This window comes from Bos indicus, chromosome 11, assembly GCF_029378745.1.
Source record: "Bos indicus isolate NIAB-ARS_2022 breed Sahiwal x Tharparkar chromosome 11, NIAB-ARS_B.indTharparkar_mat_pri_1.0, whole genome shotgun sequence".
In the NCBI taxonomy this organism is placed as follows: Eukaryota; Metazoa; Chordata; class Mammalia; order Artiodactyla; family Bovidae; genus Bos; species Bos indicus.
In genome coordinates, this window is record NC_091770.1 from 63446291 (window position 1) to 63467523 (window position 21233).

The following is a 21233-nucleotide window of genomic DNA, read 5'->3' on the forward strand; positions in this document are numbered from 1 at the left end:
AAAGACACCCAGGTGAGTGCAGGAGCAGACCAGACACACCTGATACCCCGCACAGCATTCCCTAAGATTCCCAGAAAGTCCCACACAAATATGAAACCTGGCAACAGCCCTATGACCAAAGAGGAGGCTGGGAGCCAAACTCCAGGCAGATTTTTCACTAACCACATTGTCCACTGGGATGCATTTAGAACATTCTTGGATTTCATACCACTTGGGTTGCCCCCTCTGAGCCAGAATGGGACAGACATCCCCCATGCAGGAAGGAAACAGTTTTGTTTTACTCAAATTATTTGTTAGTGGTGATCTTTTACCTGGGTAGGCAGGAATTATCTTCAAGGTCAAAGCCTAGTTTCATCCTCCTTTACTGCCTCTCTCTAAATGGCAAGGCGGCAGCACAGTGAGAGAGAAGGATGGCTGAAGGCATGTGTCATCTTCAGAGGTTTAATTGCTAGAGGAAGTAACATCAACAGTGGTAAAACAAACAAAGCCAGGAAGGGTGCTAGGAATGGTTGCTCAAAGATCTGCAAGCTGCATTTGATTCTCCAGCCTAACCTAATCAGAGATCCTGAGAGCTGAGCAGAAGAGTAGCCCTAGTGTGGTGCAGAGACACCCCAGACAAGGCCCGCCAGCATGAGTGTTTGAGTCCAGCAGGCTTCGATTCCCGAGAGAAAACCGCCAGCACCCAAGAGGGAGGCTGAGGACACTGCATTTACCTCGTCAGATGGCCAAGACTGAATCTGAATAAAGGGCTCTCTTATGTGATGGAAAAATTCCAACAAGGGACCAATGGAAAGACATAGAGCCTGAAGGAGAGAAAAACTGTCCTCGAGACCCGAAGGCAGCAGACCTCTCTGAACATGACTGTTTTTGACTTTTCTACAAGAAACAGATGCTGATCTTAGATAAGGGCTCTGAGAGATGCAAGAAGATATGGTCTCAGTGGAACTAGCCGAAGAAGGAAACAGAAGGAACAAAACAGTCTGAGATATAAGAAGAGATACAATGAGAGCTGGCAAAAATAAGAAGATAATACAGTCCCCAAAAGAGCCAGAGTCAAACTGCATTTGAAGAGGAAAAGGGCAGAATTAAGAAATAGCCTTTTAACCAAAGAGAGGAAGAGGCCACAACTTTCTGTTCTCAGGATCCCATTACAAAAATTATTGAAGACTTCAACAAGCTTCAGTTTGACTAGGGTATAGTTATTGATATGATTACATTAGAAACTGAAATTGAGAAATTAAAAGTATTTATTAAAACTTTATTTTAGATAATAAACCCTTTGCATGTTGACATAAATAACATTTTTAAAGAAAAGTAACTACTTTCCAAATTAAAAAAATATTTTAGTGAGAAGAGAGTCATTGGCTTACATTTGCAAGTCTCTTTAACGTTTGACTTAATAGAAGAAATCTGTATTCTCATAGTTTTTTAAAAAATTGAGCTATAATTGACATATAACATTGTACTAGTTTCAGATGTACAACATCTGATTACGTATTTGTATATATTGTGAAAGGATCAATACAGTAAGTCCATCACCACATGTAGTTACATTTTTTTTTCTTGTGATGATGAGAACTATTACAGTTTACTTTCTTAGCAACATTCAAATATACAGTATAGATTATTAACTATAGTCACCATACTATACATTATTCCCAGGACTTATTTCATTATTGGAAGTTTGTCCCTTTTGACTCCCTTCACCCGTTTGGCCCTCTACACACTCCCTCCCTCAAGAAACCACCAATATGTCCTGTATTTATGAGATCATTTTTTTTCTTCCTTTCAGAATCCACATAGAAGTGAATTATATGTGCTTATCTTTCTCTGACTTATGTCACTTAGCATAATGCCCTCAAGATTCATCCATGTTGTCACAAATGGCAAGCTTTCTGTCTTTTAAATAATATTGAGTGATGTTCTAGTGTGTGTGTGTGTGTGTGTGTGTGTGTGTAGTTGGCTACCATAAATACTGTTCATAGAATGAACACCGGGGTGCATATATCTTTCTGAGTTAGTGTTGTTCCTTCCCTTGGACAAACACCCAGAAGTGGAATTGCTGGATCTTATATTCTATTTTTAAGTTTCTGAGGAACCTCCATACTGTTTTCCATAGCAACTGCATCAATTTATATTGCCATGGTGCACAAGGGTTCCCTTTTCTCCACATCCGTGCCAGCACTTGTTATTTCTCGTCTGATTCCTAGCCCATTCTGTGATAGCCATTCCAACCCGGTTGAGGTGATATCTCATTGTGGTTTGGATTTGCAATTCCCTGATGCTTAATGTACTGTTAATACAATAAGCTCTGTTTCATGCACCTGTTGGCCATCTGTATGTCTTCAGAAAGATGTCTATTTATTTCCTTTGTCCATTTTTAATAAATCGGATTGTTTGTGATTTTACTATTGAGTTGTATAAGTTCTTCATATATTTTGGATCTTAACCCCTTATCAGATATGTGATCTGTATTTTCTCCCATTCCATAGGTTTCCTGTTCACTTTGTTGATGGTTTCCTTTGTTGTGCAAAAGCTTTTTAGTTTGATGTAGTCCCACTTATTTTTGCTGCCTTTGCTTTTGGTGTCAAATCCAAAAAATTATCACCAAGACTAATGTCAAAGAACTTTTCACCCACATGTTCTTCTAGAAGTTTTATGGTTTCATGTCTTACGTTCAAGTTTTTAGTCCATTTTGACTTAATGTTTGTGTGTGGTATAAGCTAGTGGTCCAGCTTTATTCTTATCCATCTGGTTATCCAGTTTTCCCACCACCATTTGTTAAAGAGACAATTCTTTCCCCATTTTACATTCTTGGCTCCTTTTCTGTAAATAAATTGACCATGTAAGTGTGGGATTATTTTGGGGTTCTGTATTATAGTCCATTGATCCACATGTCTGAATTTATGCTGATGCCATGCTGTTTTTATTACTATAACATTGTAATACAGTTTGAAATCAGAGAGCCTCCAGTTTTGTTCTTCTTTCTCAAAACTGCTTTAGCTATTCAGGGTCTTTTGTGGTTCTACACAAATTTTATGATTGCTTGTACCATATCTATGAAAAAAGCCGTTGGAATTTTGATAGGGACTTATTAGGTCTCTAGATTGCTCTGGGTATTATGGACATTTTAACAATGTTAATTTTTCCAACCCATGAGCACAGAGTATCTTTCCATTTATTTGCATCTTCTCCAATTTATTTCCTCAATGTCTTGCAGTTTTCAGTGTATAGGTCTTTCACCTCCTCGGATAAATTTTATTCCTAGGCAGCTTATTCTTTTCACTGTGATTGTAAATGGGATTATTTTCTTAATTTGTCTTCCTGATAATTCATTATTAATGTCTAGAAATGCAGTAGTCATTTGTATACTGATTTCGTAGGGAATTTTTGCATCTATGTTTATCAGGCTTATTGTCCTGGAATTTTCTTGTGGTGTCCCTATCTGGTTTCAGTATTAGAGCACTGCTGATCTTATAAAATGAGTTTGTGTTTCCTCCTCTTTTATTTATAATTTTATTTAGGTTGTGCTGGGTCTCTGTTGCTGGGCAAGCTTTCTCTAGTTGCGGTGAGTAGGGCCACTCTCTAGTTGAGGGCTATGAGCCTCTCATCACCCTGGCCCCTCTTGCTGCAGAGCACAGGTTCTAGGTGTGCGGATTCGGTAGTTGCAGTGCATGGGCTCAGTTGCTCCACAGCATGTAAGATCCTCCTGGACCAGGGATCAAACCCAAGCCTCCTGCATTGCCCAGGCAGATCCTTTACCGCTAAGCCAACAGGGAAGCCTTAGTTTTTATTTTTTAGGGGAAGAATTGGAGAAGGATTCGTATTAATGTTTCTTTCTCCTCCTTCCTTCCTCGCTGTGTAGCACAGCTTGTGGGATCTGTGTTCCTTGAGCAGGGATTGAACCCAGTCCACAGCACTGAAAGCGCCAAGTCCTAATTACTGGACCACTAATGAATTCCCAATTCCATCTTGATAGGTTGCATGCTTCTAGAAATTTAGATTTTTTTCCCCTAGGTTATACAATGTGTTGGTGTATAATTATCCATAGTAGTTGCTTAAGACCCTTTGTGTTTCTGTGCTATTAGTTGTAAAGTCTCCTCATTTATTTCTGATTTTACTTACTTGAGTTCACTCTCTTGGTGAGTGTACCTAAAGGTTTGGCAGCTTCATCATTTTAAAGAACTTTAAAGCTTTTAGCTTTCTTAATCTTTTCTATTGCCTTTTAAGTCTTTGTTTCATTTCTTTCCACTCTGATCTTTACTATGTCCTTCCTTCTGCCAACTTTGGGCCTCATTTGCTCTTTTTTTTGTAGTTTCTTTTTTTAATTTTTATTTATTTTATTTATGGCTTCACTGGGTCTTTGTTGCTGTGTGTGGGCCTTCTTTAGTTGCGATGAGCAGGGGCTACTCTGCTATGGTGCTCTGACTTCTCATTGCTGTGGCATCTCTTGTTGCAGAGCACGGGCTCTAGGTGAACAGGCTTCAGTAGTTACAGCGCACAGGTTTAGTTGCCCCATGGCATGTGGGATCCCCCTGGACCAGGGATTGAACCCGTGTCTTCTGCATTGGCAGGCGGATTCTTTACCACTGAGCTACCAGGGAAGCCCTTGTAGTTTCTTGAAGTATAAATTAAGGTTGTCTATTTGAGCTATTTCTTGTTTCTTGAGGTAGGCATTTATTGCCAGAAGCTTCCCTCTTAGAACGGCTCTTGCTGCACCCCATACATTTTGGTTGGAGAAGGAATGACAACCCACTCCAGTATTCTTGCCTGGAGAATTCCAAAGACAGGGGAGCCTGGTGGGATTGCAAAGCCTGGTGGGATCGCACAGTTGGACATGACTGAGCACACAGCACTCATACATTTTGGTATGCTGTATTTCCATATTCACTTGTCTTGAGGTATTTTCTGATTTCTCTTTTGATTTCTTCTTTGATCATTGGTTGGTTGGTAGTATAATCTCCACATATTTGTGAATTTTCCAGCTTTATTACTGTAATTCATTCTTAGTTCATACCGTTATGGTTGAAAAAAATGTTTGCTATGATTTCAATCTTCTTAAATTTATTAAGACTTGTTTTATGGCCTAACATGATCTATACTGGGGAAAAAAATCCACACGTGCTTCAGAAGAACATGTATCCTGTTACTTTTGGATGGCATGTTCTGTATTTTTCTGTTACATTCCCACGATCTGACATGTTGATTAAGGCTGTTTCCTTGTTCATTTTCTGTCTGGATGATCTATTCATTGAAGAAAGTGGAATATTAAAGTCCCCTATTGTTATTGTGTTGCTGTCTCTTTCACACTTTAGGTCTTATAATATTTGTTTTCTACATTTAGGTGTTCCTCCCAGGTGGCACTAGTGGTAACAAACCCGCCTGCCAGTGCAGGGGACACAAGAGATGTGGATTCGATCCCTGGGTCGGGAAGATCCCCTGGAGGAGGGCATGGCAACTCACTCCAGTGTTCTTGCCTGGAGAATCCTATGGACAAAGGAGCCTGGCAGACTATAGTCCACAGGGTTGCAAAAATCTGGACACGAATGAAGCGATTTAGTATGCACGAACCCTGGTGGTTCAGCTGGTAAAGAACCCATCTGCCATTGCAGGAGTCACAAGAGACATGGGTTCGATCGTTAGGTCAGGAAGATCCCCTGGAGAAGGAAATGGCAACCCACTCCAGTATTCTTGCCTGGGAAATTCCATGGAAGAAGGAGCCTGGTGGGCTACCGTCCATGGGGTTGCAAAGGGTCAGACATGACTGAGCATGTGCGACACACACACACACACACACACACATTTGATGCAAAAATATTTACAAATGTTATATCATCTTATAGGATCGACCCCTTTGTCATTATATAATGGTCTTCTTTGTTTATCGCTAGTCTTTGTTTTATTTATTTATTTAGCTACATCGGGTCTTAGTTGCGGCGCACAGGATCTTTGTTGCATCATGTTGTGCTGCTGGGCCCAGCAGCTGTGTTTCATGGACTCTCCAGTTGTGGCACATGGGCTCCAGAATGTGCGGTTCAGTAGTTGTAGATCATGGGCTCTGTTGCTCCATGGCATGTGGGATCTCAGTTCCTTGATCAGGGAAGCCGTGTCCCCTGCACTACAAGGTGGATTCTTAACCACTGAGCCACCAGGGAAGTCCTCTATAGTCTTTGTTTTAAAGTCTATTTTATCTGATATAAGAATAGATTATCCTAGCCTTTGATTTCCATATCATGGAATATACCCTTTTCCATTATTTCACTTTCAGTCTCTGTGTGTCCTTATATAAGAAGCGAATTTCTTATAGGCAGCACATAAGATGGGTCTACAGAGACACTTTATAATTAAAATGTCAAAAGTTGAAGACAAGAAGAGAATCTTAAAAGCAGAAAGAGGAAAACAACTTGTTGCACACAAGGAACTACTTCACGACTATCAGCTGACTTTCAGCAGAAACTTTGTGGCCCAGAAGGCAGTGGCCATGATATATTCAAAGAGCTCAAAGAAAAAATTTCCAACCAAGAATACTCCATGCCCAGAAATGTCCTTCAGATTTGAAGGAGGGATAAAGTTTTTCAGACAAAAAAAGTTAAAGGAGTTCATTGTCACTAAACTAGCACTATAAGAAATGTTAAAGAATGGGCACTAATTAGTAAAGAAAAACATATGAAACTATAAATCTCACAGGTAAAGATATCTATATAGTAAAATTCAGAATAATTGAATGCTGTAAAGATAGTAGATCACTTATAAAGCTAATATGAAGGTTAAAAGACAAAAGTAAAAATAACCATAATTACAATAATTAGTTAAGGAATACGCAAGATAAGGAGTAAAATATGAGAGCAAAAACAGAAAACAGTGTGGGGAGATTAAAAATGTCAGCTTTCAGAATATGTTCAAACTTATATTGTAATCACCTTAAGATAGACTGTTATAAATGGTTATATGTGTCATGGTAACCACAAAGCAAAAACCCATAGTAGACACGCAAAAGATAATCTAACCATACCATGAAAGAAAATTATCAAGTCACAAAGGAAGAGAGCCAGAGATGAAAAAAGGGACAGAGAAACTACAAAACAGTCAGAAAACATCAAAATGGCAATAGACATATCAAATAATTACTTGAGATGGAAATGGACTAAATTCTCCAATCAGAAGGCACAGAATGGCTTTCGAGCAGTGTAGGTAGATGCACAGCTGTATTTTTGTTCCTCTCCAAAGAGAAATATATGTGCACATACACACGTCTGTGTACAAATACACAGAAAAATCTAGAAGGATGCACAGAGCTTATTTTGGGTAGGACAGAGGAGTGTTATGGGTTGAATTGTGTCTCTTCCAAATTCATATGAAGCCCTGATCTCTTTCCTCAGAAAGTGAGCTTATTTGGGGATAGGTCTTTACAGAGATATAATCAAGTTAAAATTAGGCCACAGAGTGGACCTTAATCCATTAATGACCGATACCCTTAGACGTGCACGCGTGCTAAGTCACTTTAGTTGTATCTGACTCTTTGCTAACCTATGGACTGTAGCCCACCAGGCTCATCTGCCCATGGGATTCTCCAGGCAAGACTATTGGAGTGGACTGCCATGCCTGCTTCCAGGGGATCTTCCCATCCCAGGGATTGAACCTGCATCTCTTAAGTTTCCTGCATTGGCAGGTGTGTTCTTTACCACTAGCGCCACCTGGGAAGCCTCGATACCCTTATAAACAGGGGAAATTTGGACATAGAGATACACAGAGAGGGAAGATGACGTGAACAGGCCCACAGGAGATGCTCATTTTTATACTTCTGTGGCCTATGACATTTTTATAACTGTGTATTAATTACTTTTATAATAATCAGAGCCCTCCTTCAAAACTAGGGGGAATAAAGAGATAAGACACAGTGAGAAGAAAAGCGTATGAAGCGTGACTGTCACATAACTGGCTTGTTTCCTCTTTATAAATTTACAGAGTATGTCACTTATTCTCCACCCTCTAATCCCAGCCGCACCCTGGTTCCAATACTGCCCTTGAAGGGGTCAACTTGCCTGCAAGGAAACGCTAACACTAGCAGCTTCTTTAGCTGCTGCTACTGCTGAGTCACTTTAGTCGTGTCCAACTCTGTGTGACCCCATAGATGGCAGCCCACCAGGCTCCCCCGTCCCTGGGATTCTCCAGGCGAGAACACTGGAGTGGGCTGCCATTTCCTTCTCCAATGCATGAAAGTGAAAAGTCAAAGTGAAGTCGCTCAGTTGTGTCCGACCCTCAGCGATCCCATGGACTGCAGCCTACCAGGCTCCTCCGTCCATGGGATTTTCCAGGCAGGAGTACTGGAGTGGGGTGCCATTGACATGGCAAAACCCTGATTTGCAAGGTCACCTGGTATCTGGTGGTGCAAGATGTCACCACGGTCCTCTCCTTTCATTCCACCCATCTGGTTTGCACCTGAAGAGGTGGCTCAGACAGTAAAGGATTGCCTGCAATGCAGGAGATCTGGGTCTGAACCCTGAGTTGGGGAGATGCCCTGGAGAAGGGAATGGCAACCCACTCCAGTATTCTCGACTGGAGAATTCCACAGATAGAGGAGCCTGGTGGGCTGCAGTCCATGGGATTGCAAAGAGTCGGTAACGACTGACTGACTAACACACACACACTCAAAGTGTGATATTTCTAACCAGCTAACCCCACAAATCAGAAAGCCCAGTGGGCCTGCTGTCAGAATACCTGCAGGCAGTTGCACACTTCTATAAGTTCTGGCCACTCTTTCACAAGGATGCACTGTGACAGCCTGCTCGAAAGCTGTGCTCAAATAACAAACCACCTCTAGTCCCTGGGCATCAGAATTCTTTACCAACACTCTCTTCCCTGGGAAGGTCTGATTTTCTGGGGGGTGCCCACCATGAAGAGTGAGTGGTAACTAGCAACGGGAGAGCAGTAGGAGAAACAGAGGCCCAGAAAATGAGGCCACTGACTCACACCCCAAATGCCACAGAAGGGGCCGGGGGTTCAGGAGGCAGTTGGTAAGGCAAGTTGTGTGCTCTGGCTCCTGAGGAATCAGCCAGCTCAGTGCCCTTCTGCAGCCATCACGAGGGCTGTGAAGGGGGCTGGGAGGGCCAGTCAGGAATCGAAACCTAGTTTAGTATTGCAGAGAGGTTAAGAAAAGGAAATCTCAGCACACATATTTTGTAGGTCTAAATACTCACAAAATTCCATAATGGCTTCAGCCTCCTTTGCTTCAAAAGACGGTGTCCTTTCCAGTTGCTGGGGTTTCCCAGAGTTCCAGAACAGAGGAGAAGCTGAGGAAGGAAGGAGTACCCTGTATGCTGGGCATACAGGGGCACCTCCTGTATGCTGCGCTGTAATGACAGGTGAACTGTAATCACGGAGTCCCACGACGTGCTTTGGGTGTGTATTATCTCACTTGCTACACCTGCGGAGACCAAGGCTCAGAAGGGTGACATCACTTGCCCAAAGGCTAATGGCTAGTAACAGCAGAAAGACAGTCCAGGGACCGGTTCACGTGGTTTCTCTATCCCTGTGTCCTCACCTGTGAGGTAGAAACTCTATTCCACAAAGGGTTGAAGGAGATGGTGGATAAAGTGTGCCCAGCTCCGGCCGAGCACGTAGGGCACCAAACTAATCCTGTAGCAGCCTGATGGGCCCCAGGAAACAGGGAGGAGTAGGCAAGGCTCTTGCCTGGTGCCCACTTTTTAAGCCCACAAACGGGGAGGGGATGAGCAGAGCTATCAGTGAGGCCTGGCAAGGACCTGCAGTCAGTCAACCCAAGCTGGTTGGGTCATTGCCTCTTATGACTGCAGGTTACTTTAGTTCCTTACCCTTTCTTTCTTTTTTTTTTAAAGAAAGTAGCTATTTTATTTCTCGGCTGCACTGTGGGACATGTAGGATCTTAGTTCCCCAACCAGGGATCAAACCCATGCCCCCGGCTTTGGGAGCACAGAGTCTTAACCACTGGACCGCCAGGGAAGTCCCAGTTACTTACCCTTTCTAAACCTCCGTTCCTCAGCTCCAAACAGAGATGCCAGGAGGGACATGCCTTGTGGGGTGGCATGAGGGCCAGGTGATCTTGAAACTCTGGATGTGTCTTCCAAGTTTTCTTTTTAAATCAGAGCAATTTATTCAGATTGTTATGAGTAAATGTATGCATATTGTCTCAGCAGATATTATTTTTCTTCTTGTCCTTCAGAGCATTCCCACCATTCCTTTACCATCAAACTTCTTGAAAACATGTTTTACATTTGATGTCCATGTTTCATGTCCTTCATGTTGACTTTTCACCCCCTATAATCTGATTTGTGTGCCTCCTAGTTTATGTACGAACTCTCATGAAGTTCTCCAACGATCTCTTAATTACCAATCTTCATGGCTTCTTTCCCCTCACTTTCTAATTTCCAGCATCTCCTGTTGCTTTTCATCTTTGCCAGCAGTTTGGAAATGTCACGCCTTTCGGGAAGAGTTGAGACTAGGATGAAGGGGTCCCTCTACACATCTCTTTTTAAGGCCCCTACTTGGCTTTCCAGAGAATAAGCGGAAACGCTCTTCTGTGACCCTTAAAAGACCCCACACTTCATTTTCTCCAAGGTATTGTCACTGCATGTAACGTTTGAGCATCCAAAGAGCCCATTTAGAACTGAAAGTGGGCCAAATATCACTAAAATCGAACCACTCTGAGGAGACTAAGGATCTTGTAGTTTTAACAATTGAGTTCTGTGAGAAACTGTGTTCCAAACTTCACACACACACACACACATGCACACACACTCTAAAGGTTCAGCAGGAACCAGTTGAAAACAACTCAGAGGAAGTACAGCTGTTCCCTCTGAGGAGCACGCGTGGGGGAAGCCAGGCGAGGAGGAGGGGTGTTCCCCGGGTGGTGACATACAGCATTCTTTTCACTTGAGGCATCTGAGCCCGAGGAGCTGCTGTCTCCCCTGGGGAATATGACATAACCAGAGGCGGGAAGGGCCTCACAAAAACAGACCGGTGTCCACACATCCTTCTCCAAAGGAAGCCCCTTCCCATCCTGTGTGCGAGAGCTCCCACGTCCGCAGAGACTCAAATGCCACCCTGTCTCCAGCCAGAGAAACAGCCCAAAGCCAGCGATCTGATAGGATGTGTTTATATTTACATGGTACATTTTAAAGCAATGGCTACATTGGTCATACATATTAGAAACCATAAAAAAAAGTTAAGAACTAAAATGTACATCATACACTTGTATATATATTTTTTTACACAGAGGTAAAAAGGCTTATTATAAAAAAATCAATACAACGGGGTTTTCAGTATACAGGTAAAGAATGAATTATGCTTCAGGCACTTTAATTTGTTAATGTGAGCAAATAGCTTCATAGTTGGGGTCAGGGGAAGCTTCCAAACAGAAAATCTTTTGGTTAATGTTTTGTTACCACAGATACAAAAATAAAATCTGAATAATTTCTCTCAGATGATTGACATTAAGTATGGCAAAGCGGACTGGGAAAATACTACACTGTTTGGCTGCAGTGTGGCAATTAGAGAGACATATTTACATAAAGTGTCCCCACGGCTGTCCTTGTGCCCTTAACCGCTGCCTTCTTCACAAACCAAAAAGGATGCGCGGCCTAAGATTCACCAGCGTTAACTCTTCAAAGGGGTGGAAAAGGACAAGGGGCGAAGGAAGATAGAAACAGATGATGGCTAGACAGACGTGGCAAACAAGAAGTGGCCAGAACAGGTGTGTTCTTATTGAAATAAATAGGGACACTTGAACTGAGGTCTAACAGAACATACATTAGTGTTGTGCTTTGTAGAGAGGAGACCTTGAGAAAGACCCTGAGGAGATGCCTCAGGATGGGGGTTGAGGTGGGGGAGAAGATGGTCTCTCAACAGCATCTGGAGGCTGGCCGAAGGTTTTCTAGATGTTCTCCAAGCTGGGAAGTGGTTCTTGTCTTGCACCACCAGATTAATAGATCTCTGCCCCTTTCCCAGACCGGAAGACCCAAACCAGTCACTCCAACAAACGAAAACACCTACCAAACAAACTCATAAGCACACTGGGTATTTACATGGATAATCTGAGGAAGAAATGCAGAGCACTCTCAGGTAAGCTGAGAATGTTCCCATGAAGGTAAGCGTGGCCAGCACTTTCCCAATATGATTGGCAGACTGGGAAAAAAGTCCCTTTCCTTGGAGACTGATGTCCTGTGTGCAGTAGAGAAGGGATGGTTGAGGGCGGGGAGTGGGGAGAGAGGAATGAGGCTGTGCGCTCAGCTGGCAGCAGCCACAGGAAGATCACGGCGGGAAGAACAGCCGGTGCAGACGAGCCTGTCCCCTGTGCTCTCCACGGTGTTCTGATTGTACAATGCGAGGTATAGGTAACCACTCTTCACTTTTTTTTTTCTCTTTCTGCAGTAAGATTTGGCTATTCCTTGCACTATATTAGAAAAATACTCTTTTCTAGCTAATTAGAAGCCTCCTACGTGGCAAGGCGACAGGTGGACCCAGGCTGCTGAACTAACCATCCGAGCAGTCAAAGTGGCAAGTCTGGGTTTGGGGTTGCAGGAGAAAGACACTTAGGCATTTGGAAGGATTTTTTATATATGGCCTTGTTTTTTCCCAAGTATAAATGAAGAATTTGGTGACGTGAAATTGAGTCCAAAATGAAAACAAAATGACAAACCCAAGAACAGAATGCAACCCACCACTCTTCAAATTGATGACATTTAAAATCCCCCAGTTAATAGAAAATAGCCACTGGGGGGAAAGAAAGCTCCTTTAAAGTTTTACTTACCACAATCTTAGTGTTTCTTAACCGGACCATGTTCGGGAGAACACTGGTTTGTTTGAAAGAGACTATTTGGTTTGCAAAACAATGAGCAAAATTTCTTACTTCATTAGCATTTTCTTCTGGTATTGCTAAATTTTTACAAGTGGTGGTGACATAATTTTAAAAAGATCTACTACTTTAGGGTCAGTGGGGAGGCTCAGAGAAACCTGAAATCCCCTTTCTAGCCCTGGTCTGAGAGGATACAATGCAGTTTAAAGGATTTTCCTGATTCTCACAAGATTCTGAAGTTAAGGCTCAATTCTCAGTCATTTTAGGAGTGAATGTTTTGCATCAGTGAGTAACTGACAGATTTTTGGGGTGTTGGTCGAGAGAGACAAGATGATGGGCTCTAGACAGAAACTGCAGCTTACATGGGAAGTTTGGCTTTAGAAACGTTAAAGCGATCTCGTTTTGTGGTAGAATTTTGTTAACTAGATCACCTCCTATACATAGAAACTGACTGCAGGTTCAAAAATACATCTGGTAGGGTTTCACCATTCCGACAATCCATTACCACAGGAACTTGAGGAAGCAAGCTCGTTAGCAACAGGCAAGCTAGAACCAAGAGGAAGATGGCCTTTGGAGCTCTTGGGAAAAAAAACGACAAAACCCACCAAAAAAATCAGCAGTTCCTGCTGCAGGCGCCTTGAAACTGGACAAGGTGGGCAGAAAGGACATGAAATCAACACCTGTATGAGATAGTTAGCTTGATTACAGATTGTTAATAATACAGGAGCGTCTAGGCAGAGGGTCCTTTCCTTAGAACACTGTGCGCGCGTGCCTGGGTGTGGCCGATGCAGAGTGGGCGGCGGGGGTGCTGCAGAGTCCACCAGGCAGGCTCCCCAGGCTGGAAAGGCGCCTTGGGTACCTGGGAGCGGGGGGAGAGATGAGAAGATGTAGAAGACGAGTCCCCTTGGGGCTGTGGACGGGAGAGGGTTGGGAGGGAAACCGAGTCACACGGCCGCTTTGTGCTTCCCTCCGCAGCACCTGCACATCACTCCGCAGTGGTAGCAGGCTCGCAGAGGCAGGTAACAGCACATACAGGGGGCCAAGAAAGACAAGGCAATAAGAGCCATCCACCGGAGGCAAAACTTCTCGTCGCTGGTATCGCACGAGCACGGGTCTGTATAGTCCCCCTCGGGGTCCGACATACAGTGATAGAGCATGCTGTCTGCACACCACATACAGCTCACCCGGCGGATGCAAGTTCTCACGGAGTCGGGGGCGTCCTGACAGTGGCCCCTCCGGTTCTCTTCGTGGTTGAACATGTCCCGGCAGTACTCGCACCGGGAGCGCTCCCCGTCCTCTTTCCGCCTCCGGGACTTGCCCCGGGAGGGCTGGGTCTTGATCACGCTGCCCCCACGCCCTTTGGGGTCCTCGCCGAGGCCAAAGTCTGACGAGTCCACGTAAGGGTAGTTGTAATCGTGCTTGGGCACCTCGCCCTTGGCGAAGCGCACGTAGGAGTCCGCGTCCTCCGTGTGGTCCAGGTATTTGCCCCTCACCGGGGCGTGCCGGTAATCCTCGTAGCCGGTCATCCAGATCTTCTCCCGGGGGTTGATGCGCACGATCTCCTCGTCGTCGTCCGGGAAGCTCACCTGGCGGTAGGGTCTTGGCATCGGCTGCCCCAGGAAAAAGGAGACGTTACTTTATCGCAGCAGCTAAACAAACCAATCTTCAAATAATGCATCCTTCACCTTGGCAAAGGGCAATTCTTGAAGAAACAGACCCATCCTGTACTTAACAGCTTGCGGGCCAAAGATGTATTTCAAATTGTCTCAATCCCTTCCTGGGTCAGGAAATCATGTTAATGGGTCGAGACCGGCATTTCCCCCCTTTCTGTTGCAGTTTTGCCATAGATGTGGGTAGGTATACACACTGTGAGAATAAAGTTTGAAATTCCAGAAGCTGAACATGCCCAGATCAAAAGCAGACCTGAGATGTCCCTAGAATATGCTTATCTCCCTTCTTGTGACCTCCCATCACTAAGGTGATGGTGACTGGCACCATGATTTCTAACAGCTTAGTTTCACCTGTTTTTGTCGGCCATCCTCTCTCAAGACTTTTTTTTTCCCCAGAGAAGCAGAAGATCTCTGGAGTGCATTGACCATTATGAGGTAAGTACATTTGTTATCTGTGTGTACTTAACAACTGCATACTAGTCCATGATATAGAATGTGTATCTCACTGTGGGTCATGTTCAAAAAAGCAAAAGTGGATACCAGGGACTATGAAGGCTCATAGGTGCCTTGTAATCTGGTTGGGGAGATAAGATGCTCAAATACACAGAAGGTAAGAGTACAAGTTCCAGAGGCCAATAGTGTTTGAATCCTGCCAGGATCTCACAGGTGGTGAGTGGCAGAGTGGAATCTGAACCTGGGATGGCTGGACCCAGAGCCACACTGTCTAGACTTCAAACCTAACCTGCATTCTCCCTTAGGATGAAATTGTTATCCCTGTGGTTGGCCTCCTACAGTTTGCATCAGTGCCTTGTCCAGAGTGGCAGGTGCTGAATACAGTTATTGAGTGGATCCAGGTAAGCCTGCCTTGCACAGGGCATCCCAGTTGTGGCAGACAATGACACTGCCCACCTTAGAAGCCCTCTGAGCATGAAGGCTTTTTAAGGAGTGAGAAGCATGGCTTTGACTGGAATTCAGACTATAGAATTTACTAGCAAGTCACTAAGCCTCAGACTTCGCTTCCCTGATGATCAAACTGCATAGGGCTATTGTGAGAACAAAGAGAAAGAATCTAAACGGTGTAAGCGCAGGCTGTGTCACACAGGATGCACATGATAACTGTTGCCAATATTGTCATTATAGTATTATCCTAGAATTTAGCACACACTAATTAAATTTACCCATCACTTCCCACCAGACTGTGAGCTCCTTGAGGGCAAGGGCCACGTCTCACAGGCTTTGTCCTAATTCCTGCCAGATTCTTGACGTCAGAGTTTCCCCAGCTTTGGAAAATACAATCCTGCAGTATTTCAAAACAAAGTTTGGGAGCTGACACAGTCTTTGCTATTAATTTATTTCGAAAGAGAGTCAAAAAGTCAATTCCCATCTATTGCTACCATACTGTGATTTTAAAAAGAACATTTTCATGCCAAAATATTAGGAAGCACACACCCAATAAAACAATTTTGAAAAAAAGAGTCATTATAAATCTAGCTTTATGTTATAAAACCTCAGTGCCTCGTGCTTTTTCTCTTTTCAAAGCACACTGGTGGCCACATCACCCACATGGGCACCAGTCCACGCCCCACAGTTTGCGAACTTGTTCCAAAAAACAGCCGCTGGGTAAATATTTGTTATATTACTGAATTCCAGCTACAGCTCCCCAAGGAAGCTGGAGCCTGCAGCCCATGATGCCAGGCCTTCGGCCCAAACATAGAGTATTCTGTGGTACCAATCGTGGTTCTGTGCTTTCATACCCTTTGGACAGAGGAATGCAGGAGGCAGGGTAGCATCCTGGGTGAGCAGAGTCTGCCATCTAAATCTTGTTCCACCAGGGACCCTCTCCCTAAGTCTCAGCCTCCTCATCTATCAACTGGGGATGCAGAAGACCTGCTTCTGGGTAATTTGTGAGGATTAAAGGAGATAAATCACATGAAGGGTTTGGCAAGGTGCCTGGCACACAGAAAACCCTTGAGTGAGGGTGAGTTGCCTGTACCACCTCCAATATGGGATGGGGGAACAGAGTAGGAGAACAGAAGAGGCCTCGGCTCGGGCATGCGGCTGAAGGGAGGGCAGGGCAGCTGTTTCAGATCAGGAGGTCACCCCTGTGACCTCCAAGGAACAGGATCCCCGCTCACCTGCTCGAGGTGATAGTGGTCCGTGGGGTATGGGTCGTGGAGGTGACCCAGGGTATAAACCTTCCGGTGCTCACAGGATGTGGGGGAGGAGATTGTGCGAGTAGGTTGTTCCCTCTTCTGAGACGAATTAGAAGAACTGTCTGTAGCTGTCTGTGTAGAAGGAGGTAACCATGAGTTAATTAAAAACAAAAACAAAAACCAAGTCCGCCCCAAAACTAACACACCGTCTACCCCCACTTGTGGCGTCTCGCTGGACTTCCCGAAATCTTGAGTTTATCCTGGCCGTGGGAGGCAGGAGGACCCCTGAAGGGCCTAGTTGTCTAAACACGACGGGCAGAGAAACCCAGCCACCAGCCCCTGGAAAGTTGCGTTTGTTTTCTTAACTGTGGGAGCAGCGACCGGCTCTGGGGCAGGGCTCACCACACCAGGCCACTCGTGGGTGCGTTCCGGTTTGATCAAGAATGGTCTCTCGTTAGTGGCCCTGGTTAAGGTCCTTGGGCAAGCAGAGGAAATGCAAACAAGCCAAAAATCAAACCCATATGTTTCTTTGTGGGGTTAAGCCCAGCCTGAGAAAGTCTCAGAGATAAGGATACCTGAGGGGTATCATGGGTACTGGCTTTCCAGGAAGAAATTTTGTAATCTTTGGCTTGGAGGCAAGCCTGAGGGTCACTGTCTCTGGAGGGTGAGAACAGAGCTGTTTTCCCAGTAGAGGTGACGAGTTCAGACTGGAGCCTCCATGAAGGTATCTTAGGAAGGTGATCATATACCAGAATAGACTGTGGCTGTGGGCAGAGCACGGGCCCCATTGTCTCCCAGAACACCTCGGGTGCTTCACACCCCCCAGGTGATCCCAGGTGTGATGGTCACTGTCCACAACCTTGGGGCCCAGCAGCCACATGCTCATAGAAGGCTCTGTCAAATGCAGCTGGGTCAACTGCCTTGAAAACCAGGGCCCCTGTGAATCCTATCCTCACTCCACTCCACCTTCTACTTCCTTAGAGTAATGGACCCTTCTTCTCCTTTTATTTTTTTCACAAATGAAAAGATTTTCCTTGATATCGAGGTGTCCTATTTCTGGTAAATATCTAGAAGCTCCTTAGTTGTTGCTTCTCATCCTTATATCCCCCTTACCCCATATGCTTATTTATATCCTTTTATTTTACTGTTTTTTGTTAGTGTCATCGATCCTTTCCAGGGCAAGGCAAGGTTAAAACAAATAGACTTATAAGAGTTATTCTCCTCCCCTCCACTACGTTCACTTACACAGTAATAAATGCTCAGGAAAATAGGAGTATAAGTGTTCAGGAAAAAGAAAAGACACTCAGGGACTTCTCTGGTGGTTCAGTGGTTAAGACTCTGTGCTTCCACTGCAAGGGGTGTGGGTTCGATCCCTGGTTGGGGAACTAAGATCCCACATGCTGTACAGTGTGGCCAAAAAAGAAAAGACACCCGTATTTCCACTGTGCAGCACAACTGACATTAATTTTTAAAGCTTGGTGGACATGTGCAGCATGCTTTTGGAAACCCAGCCCTCCTGGATTTTTAATTCTGTTTGGTTTGTGTGATGCGGGGGTGATGCCTATTTCCAATCCCACAATCCAGTGGCTAATTCAGATATGGACACACACTTCTCCCCTGAGGCAATCCAGAGAGACTTCTGATGGACAGGTCAGAAAAGATACTTGTCTCTACCTAGTTAAGAGCTAAGGGTCCTGTAAGCCTAGAATCCTGGTGAAGGTACAGGGAAAGAAAGAACCTGAGGATGGAGTGAAGCAAAAAACCAAGGGAAGAAGGATCCCACAGATACCACTTGAGCTTCTGGATCCAGCCAAGCCTGAATCCTGATCCACCCTAGGCTGTCCCATAGAGAGGAACCAATTCCCTTCGGTAATTTAACCCAGAATGCACTGGGTTCATCTGTTGGGTGCACTTTCTTTTTTGTCACTGCCGATCCCTTTTCTGGGGCAGCCTTCCACCTGCACCACATTCCTGGCCTCTCTCTTGTCCCTTTCAGTCCTCTCCACAGCAGGTAGAGTGGAACAGGGTGTTCAGAGCCTGCTACTTCTCTCCTCTGCCTCTTGGGAGCCACCCAACTGGCAAACAGCATGTGCTGGCAACCTTGCTTGGGACTGTATGGTCTCCTTGGAAGGTTGAGGGCCCACCCACTGTGGGGAGGGTATGGAGACCCAGCACATGAGTGCCTGGTAGGGCAGGTCTGTCTAATCTCAGGGTCCAGTCCTGGGATGTCCACTTCCTGCAGATGTAAGCTGGGACTCACATCATCAGTAATAAAGGGTCTCTTCACTTTTTTTCTCAATTGGTTTAGAACCCTGATAGGAAAGAGTTGCTACTTACCCCTCAAATCCCGGAAACTGAAAGAGACCAAACCGAGACACACAGAATTTTTACTTCCTTTCAAATTCAGGTCCGTCCTCTCTCACCCACCCTCTTTCCTTATGTGTTTGGAGGTACTGCTGCCCTCTTTAACACATGAGTGGTTGCAAGTTGACAGTACAACAAAGCATACAACCCTTCACAGTCTCACACTATGTGAAGGCTTATGATGCGCCAGGCACTGGCTACACGGGAGTCCACCAGTGCAGGTAAAATACTGTCTCCACGTCATACACAGGAACACAGACACCTGAAGAAATTCGGGATCCTGCCAAGTATGGCAAGCAACCACTGGCAGAGCGGGACTGAAACGCAGCCCCCGTCCGCCAAGCCCAGGGGGATCTCTGTGCAGCGCACTGCGGCTTATCAAGCCCAGGAGAGCCACCTGCTCTGTGTTCATCTTGTGAGCTTAACACAAGTACAACGCTTCCGAGTAAGATGACGTGCCCTGATTTATACAGACCCAGGTGGTAACGGGTGGTGTCTCAGAATACAAAGGTTTCTACAGATCTCAGTAAATACTTTCTGAATGAGTAGATAAGGGCCTTTCTGTATGATTCAAATCCAAGGGTTAAACTCTTATCCAATACCCACGTGACAGCCACATCTTAGGTTAGAAGCTACCTCAGCATTAAACACGGTAATACGCACTTGGCATTTAGTTCTCAGAAACCCAATTCACACATCACAGTCACCTCTGTGTTAGTCACCCGTTTATCTCAATCCACCCTGTTTTCTGTGACCTGTGTCCAGGTTAACAATGTATGGAAAGTCATTCTGAGAAATGAGGCATACCCAGTACTTCCTAGTCATCTTCAGCCAATCCGATGCCTCCTTCTGATGCTCCCAGCCTTCCTCCCCAGCCTGGACCAGCCTCTTCCCATTGCAGAATCAAGTGCAAAGTTTCCTGGACCATTTTCTGACAATTCAGAGAATGTGAGACTGAGAAAGGCCTTTCGACATCTCCTAATCTGATGACAAATCTCTACAGAGGAGCTGGGAGGCCAGAAGACTGAGGCGGACTATCGGTTCACTGCCTCGCTCGCCTGACTGCTCTGAGCTAAAGCATGCAGAAGAGGCTCCATCGGAAGCTGAGGCTTATTCCATATCTGTGATATCAGATAAATCTTGTCAAGAGGCAAGTGTCTACCAGCAAAAGGAATGTATTATTAGGCTATTTCCAAGAAAAGGCAAGAGGGAAAACCTTTCACCATACGCACCTCTGGACGAATGCCCCTGTTCTCTACTTGTGGAAAAAAGCAGCCACTGGACTGTGCACATACGCACCTCAACAAGCCAGATTCTAGAACATGCCTGCCACTTGTGCGCACAAGCTCATGACACCCACCCACCTACTAATCCGAGAGCTTCACCTTCAACCTGGAAATACTGGCTGCTGTTTTCAACTCGCCTTCCTGGTGGGGCGGGGGAAATCTCTGAATGCTGTAGGTGTGAGCTCAAGAACAAAAGCAGAGGTCCTCTGTGCTTTGGGACCTCAGCCTGCTTAGTGGGCTGGCTTTGGTGTAGGCTTCCTGAGTCAGAGCGGTGAGAAACAGCCTTTGATGTCACCCACTGTGAACACGGCCAGACACTGCCATGGGGTGCCACCTACTTGTGGGAGGTCCTGGGCAACATGAAAGTGTGAGCACAACCACTGCTACCTCCGTGTGTGCTGCCAGAAAACCTTGCCTCTGGGTCCGGGTGTGACTCCAGCTCAGGGTCAAAGCCTGCTATTAAAGATGTGTCCGATTAAGAGGCCTGTAACCTAATACGAAGCACCGAACAACAGAAATGCAAGGGAATGTCATAATGCTAAATATCATGGTCTCAATCCAGGCAGACTAGATTTGAATCAATTCTCTGCTAATTCTAAGTTGTCTGATTTTGGACAAGGTGACCTCTAACTCCAGTTTTCACATCTGTAAAATGGAGCTAAAATTGTCCTCAGGGTAACTGTAAAAACAAAATGAGATTAATCGTTTCCATTTTCTAAACAGTTACTACTGATTTTATAAAAAATCTGATCCTGTGATCCGGTCCCCTTGCTTAACTCCTTATAAAAGTTCAAGTGTTTTATCCAGTGATTCTCTGGGTTTTTCTAAGCAAATTCCTATCACCCACAAAAGACAGTCTGGTCTCCTTTCCAATATTTGTAACTGCTTGTTTATTGTATCTTTGCCAAGGTTTCCAGCATGATGTGGAAAA

General features: G+C 44.9%; 1 protein-coding gene across 2 annotated transcripts in view; it reads right to left on the minus strand.

The window, feature by feature from the left end:
• Nucleotides 1-11115: 11115 nt before the first annotated feature.
• The window catches only part of SPRED2 (sprouty related EVH1 domain containing 2), a 126784-nt gene continuing 116666 nt past the window's right edge, over nt 11116-21233 (minus strand). For both annotated transcript variants that reach the window (XM_019970406.2, XM_070798888.1), the window contains 2 exons: nt 16635-16784; nt 11116-14439 (listed from right to left, as the gene is read on the minus strand). In XM_019970406.2, the coding sequence (XP_019825965.1) occupies nt 13774-14439; nt 16635-16784 (816 nt within the window). In that variant the 3' untranslated portion in view covers nt 11116-13773. The remainder of the gene's footprint in view (nt 14440-16634; nt 16785-21233) is intronic.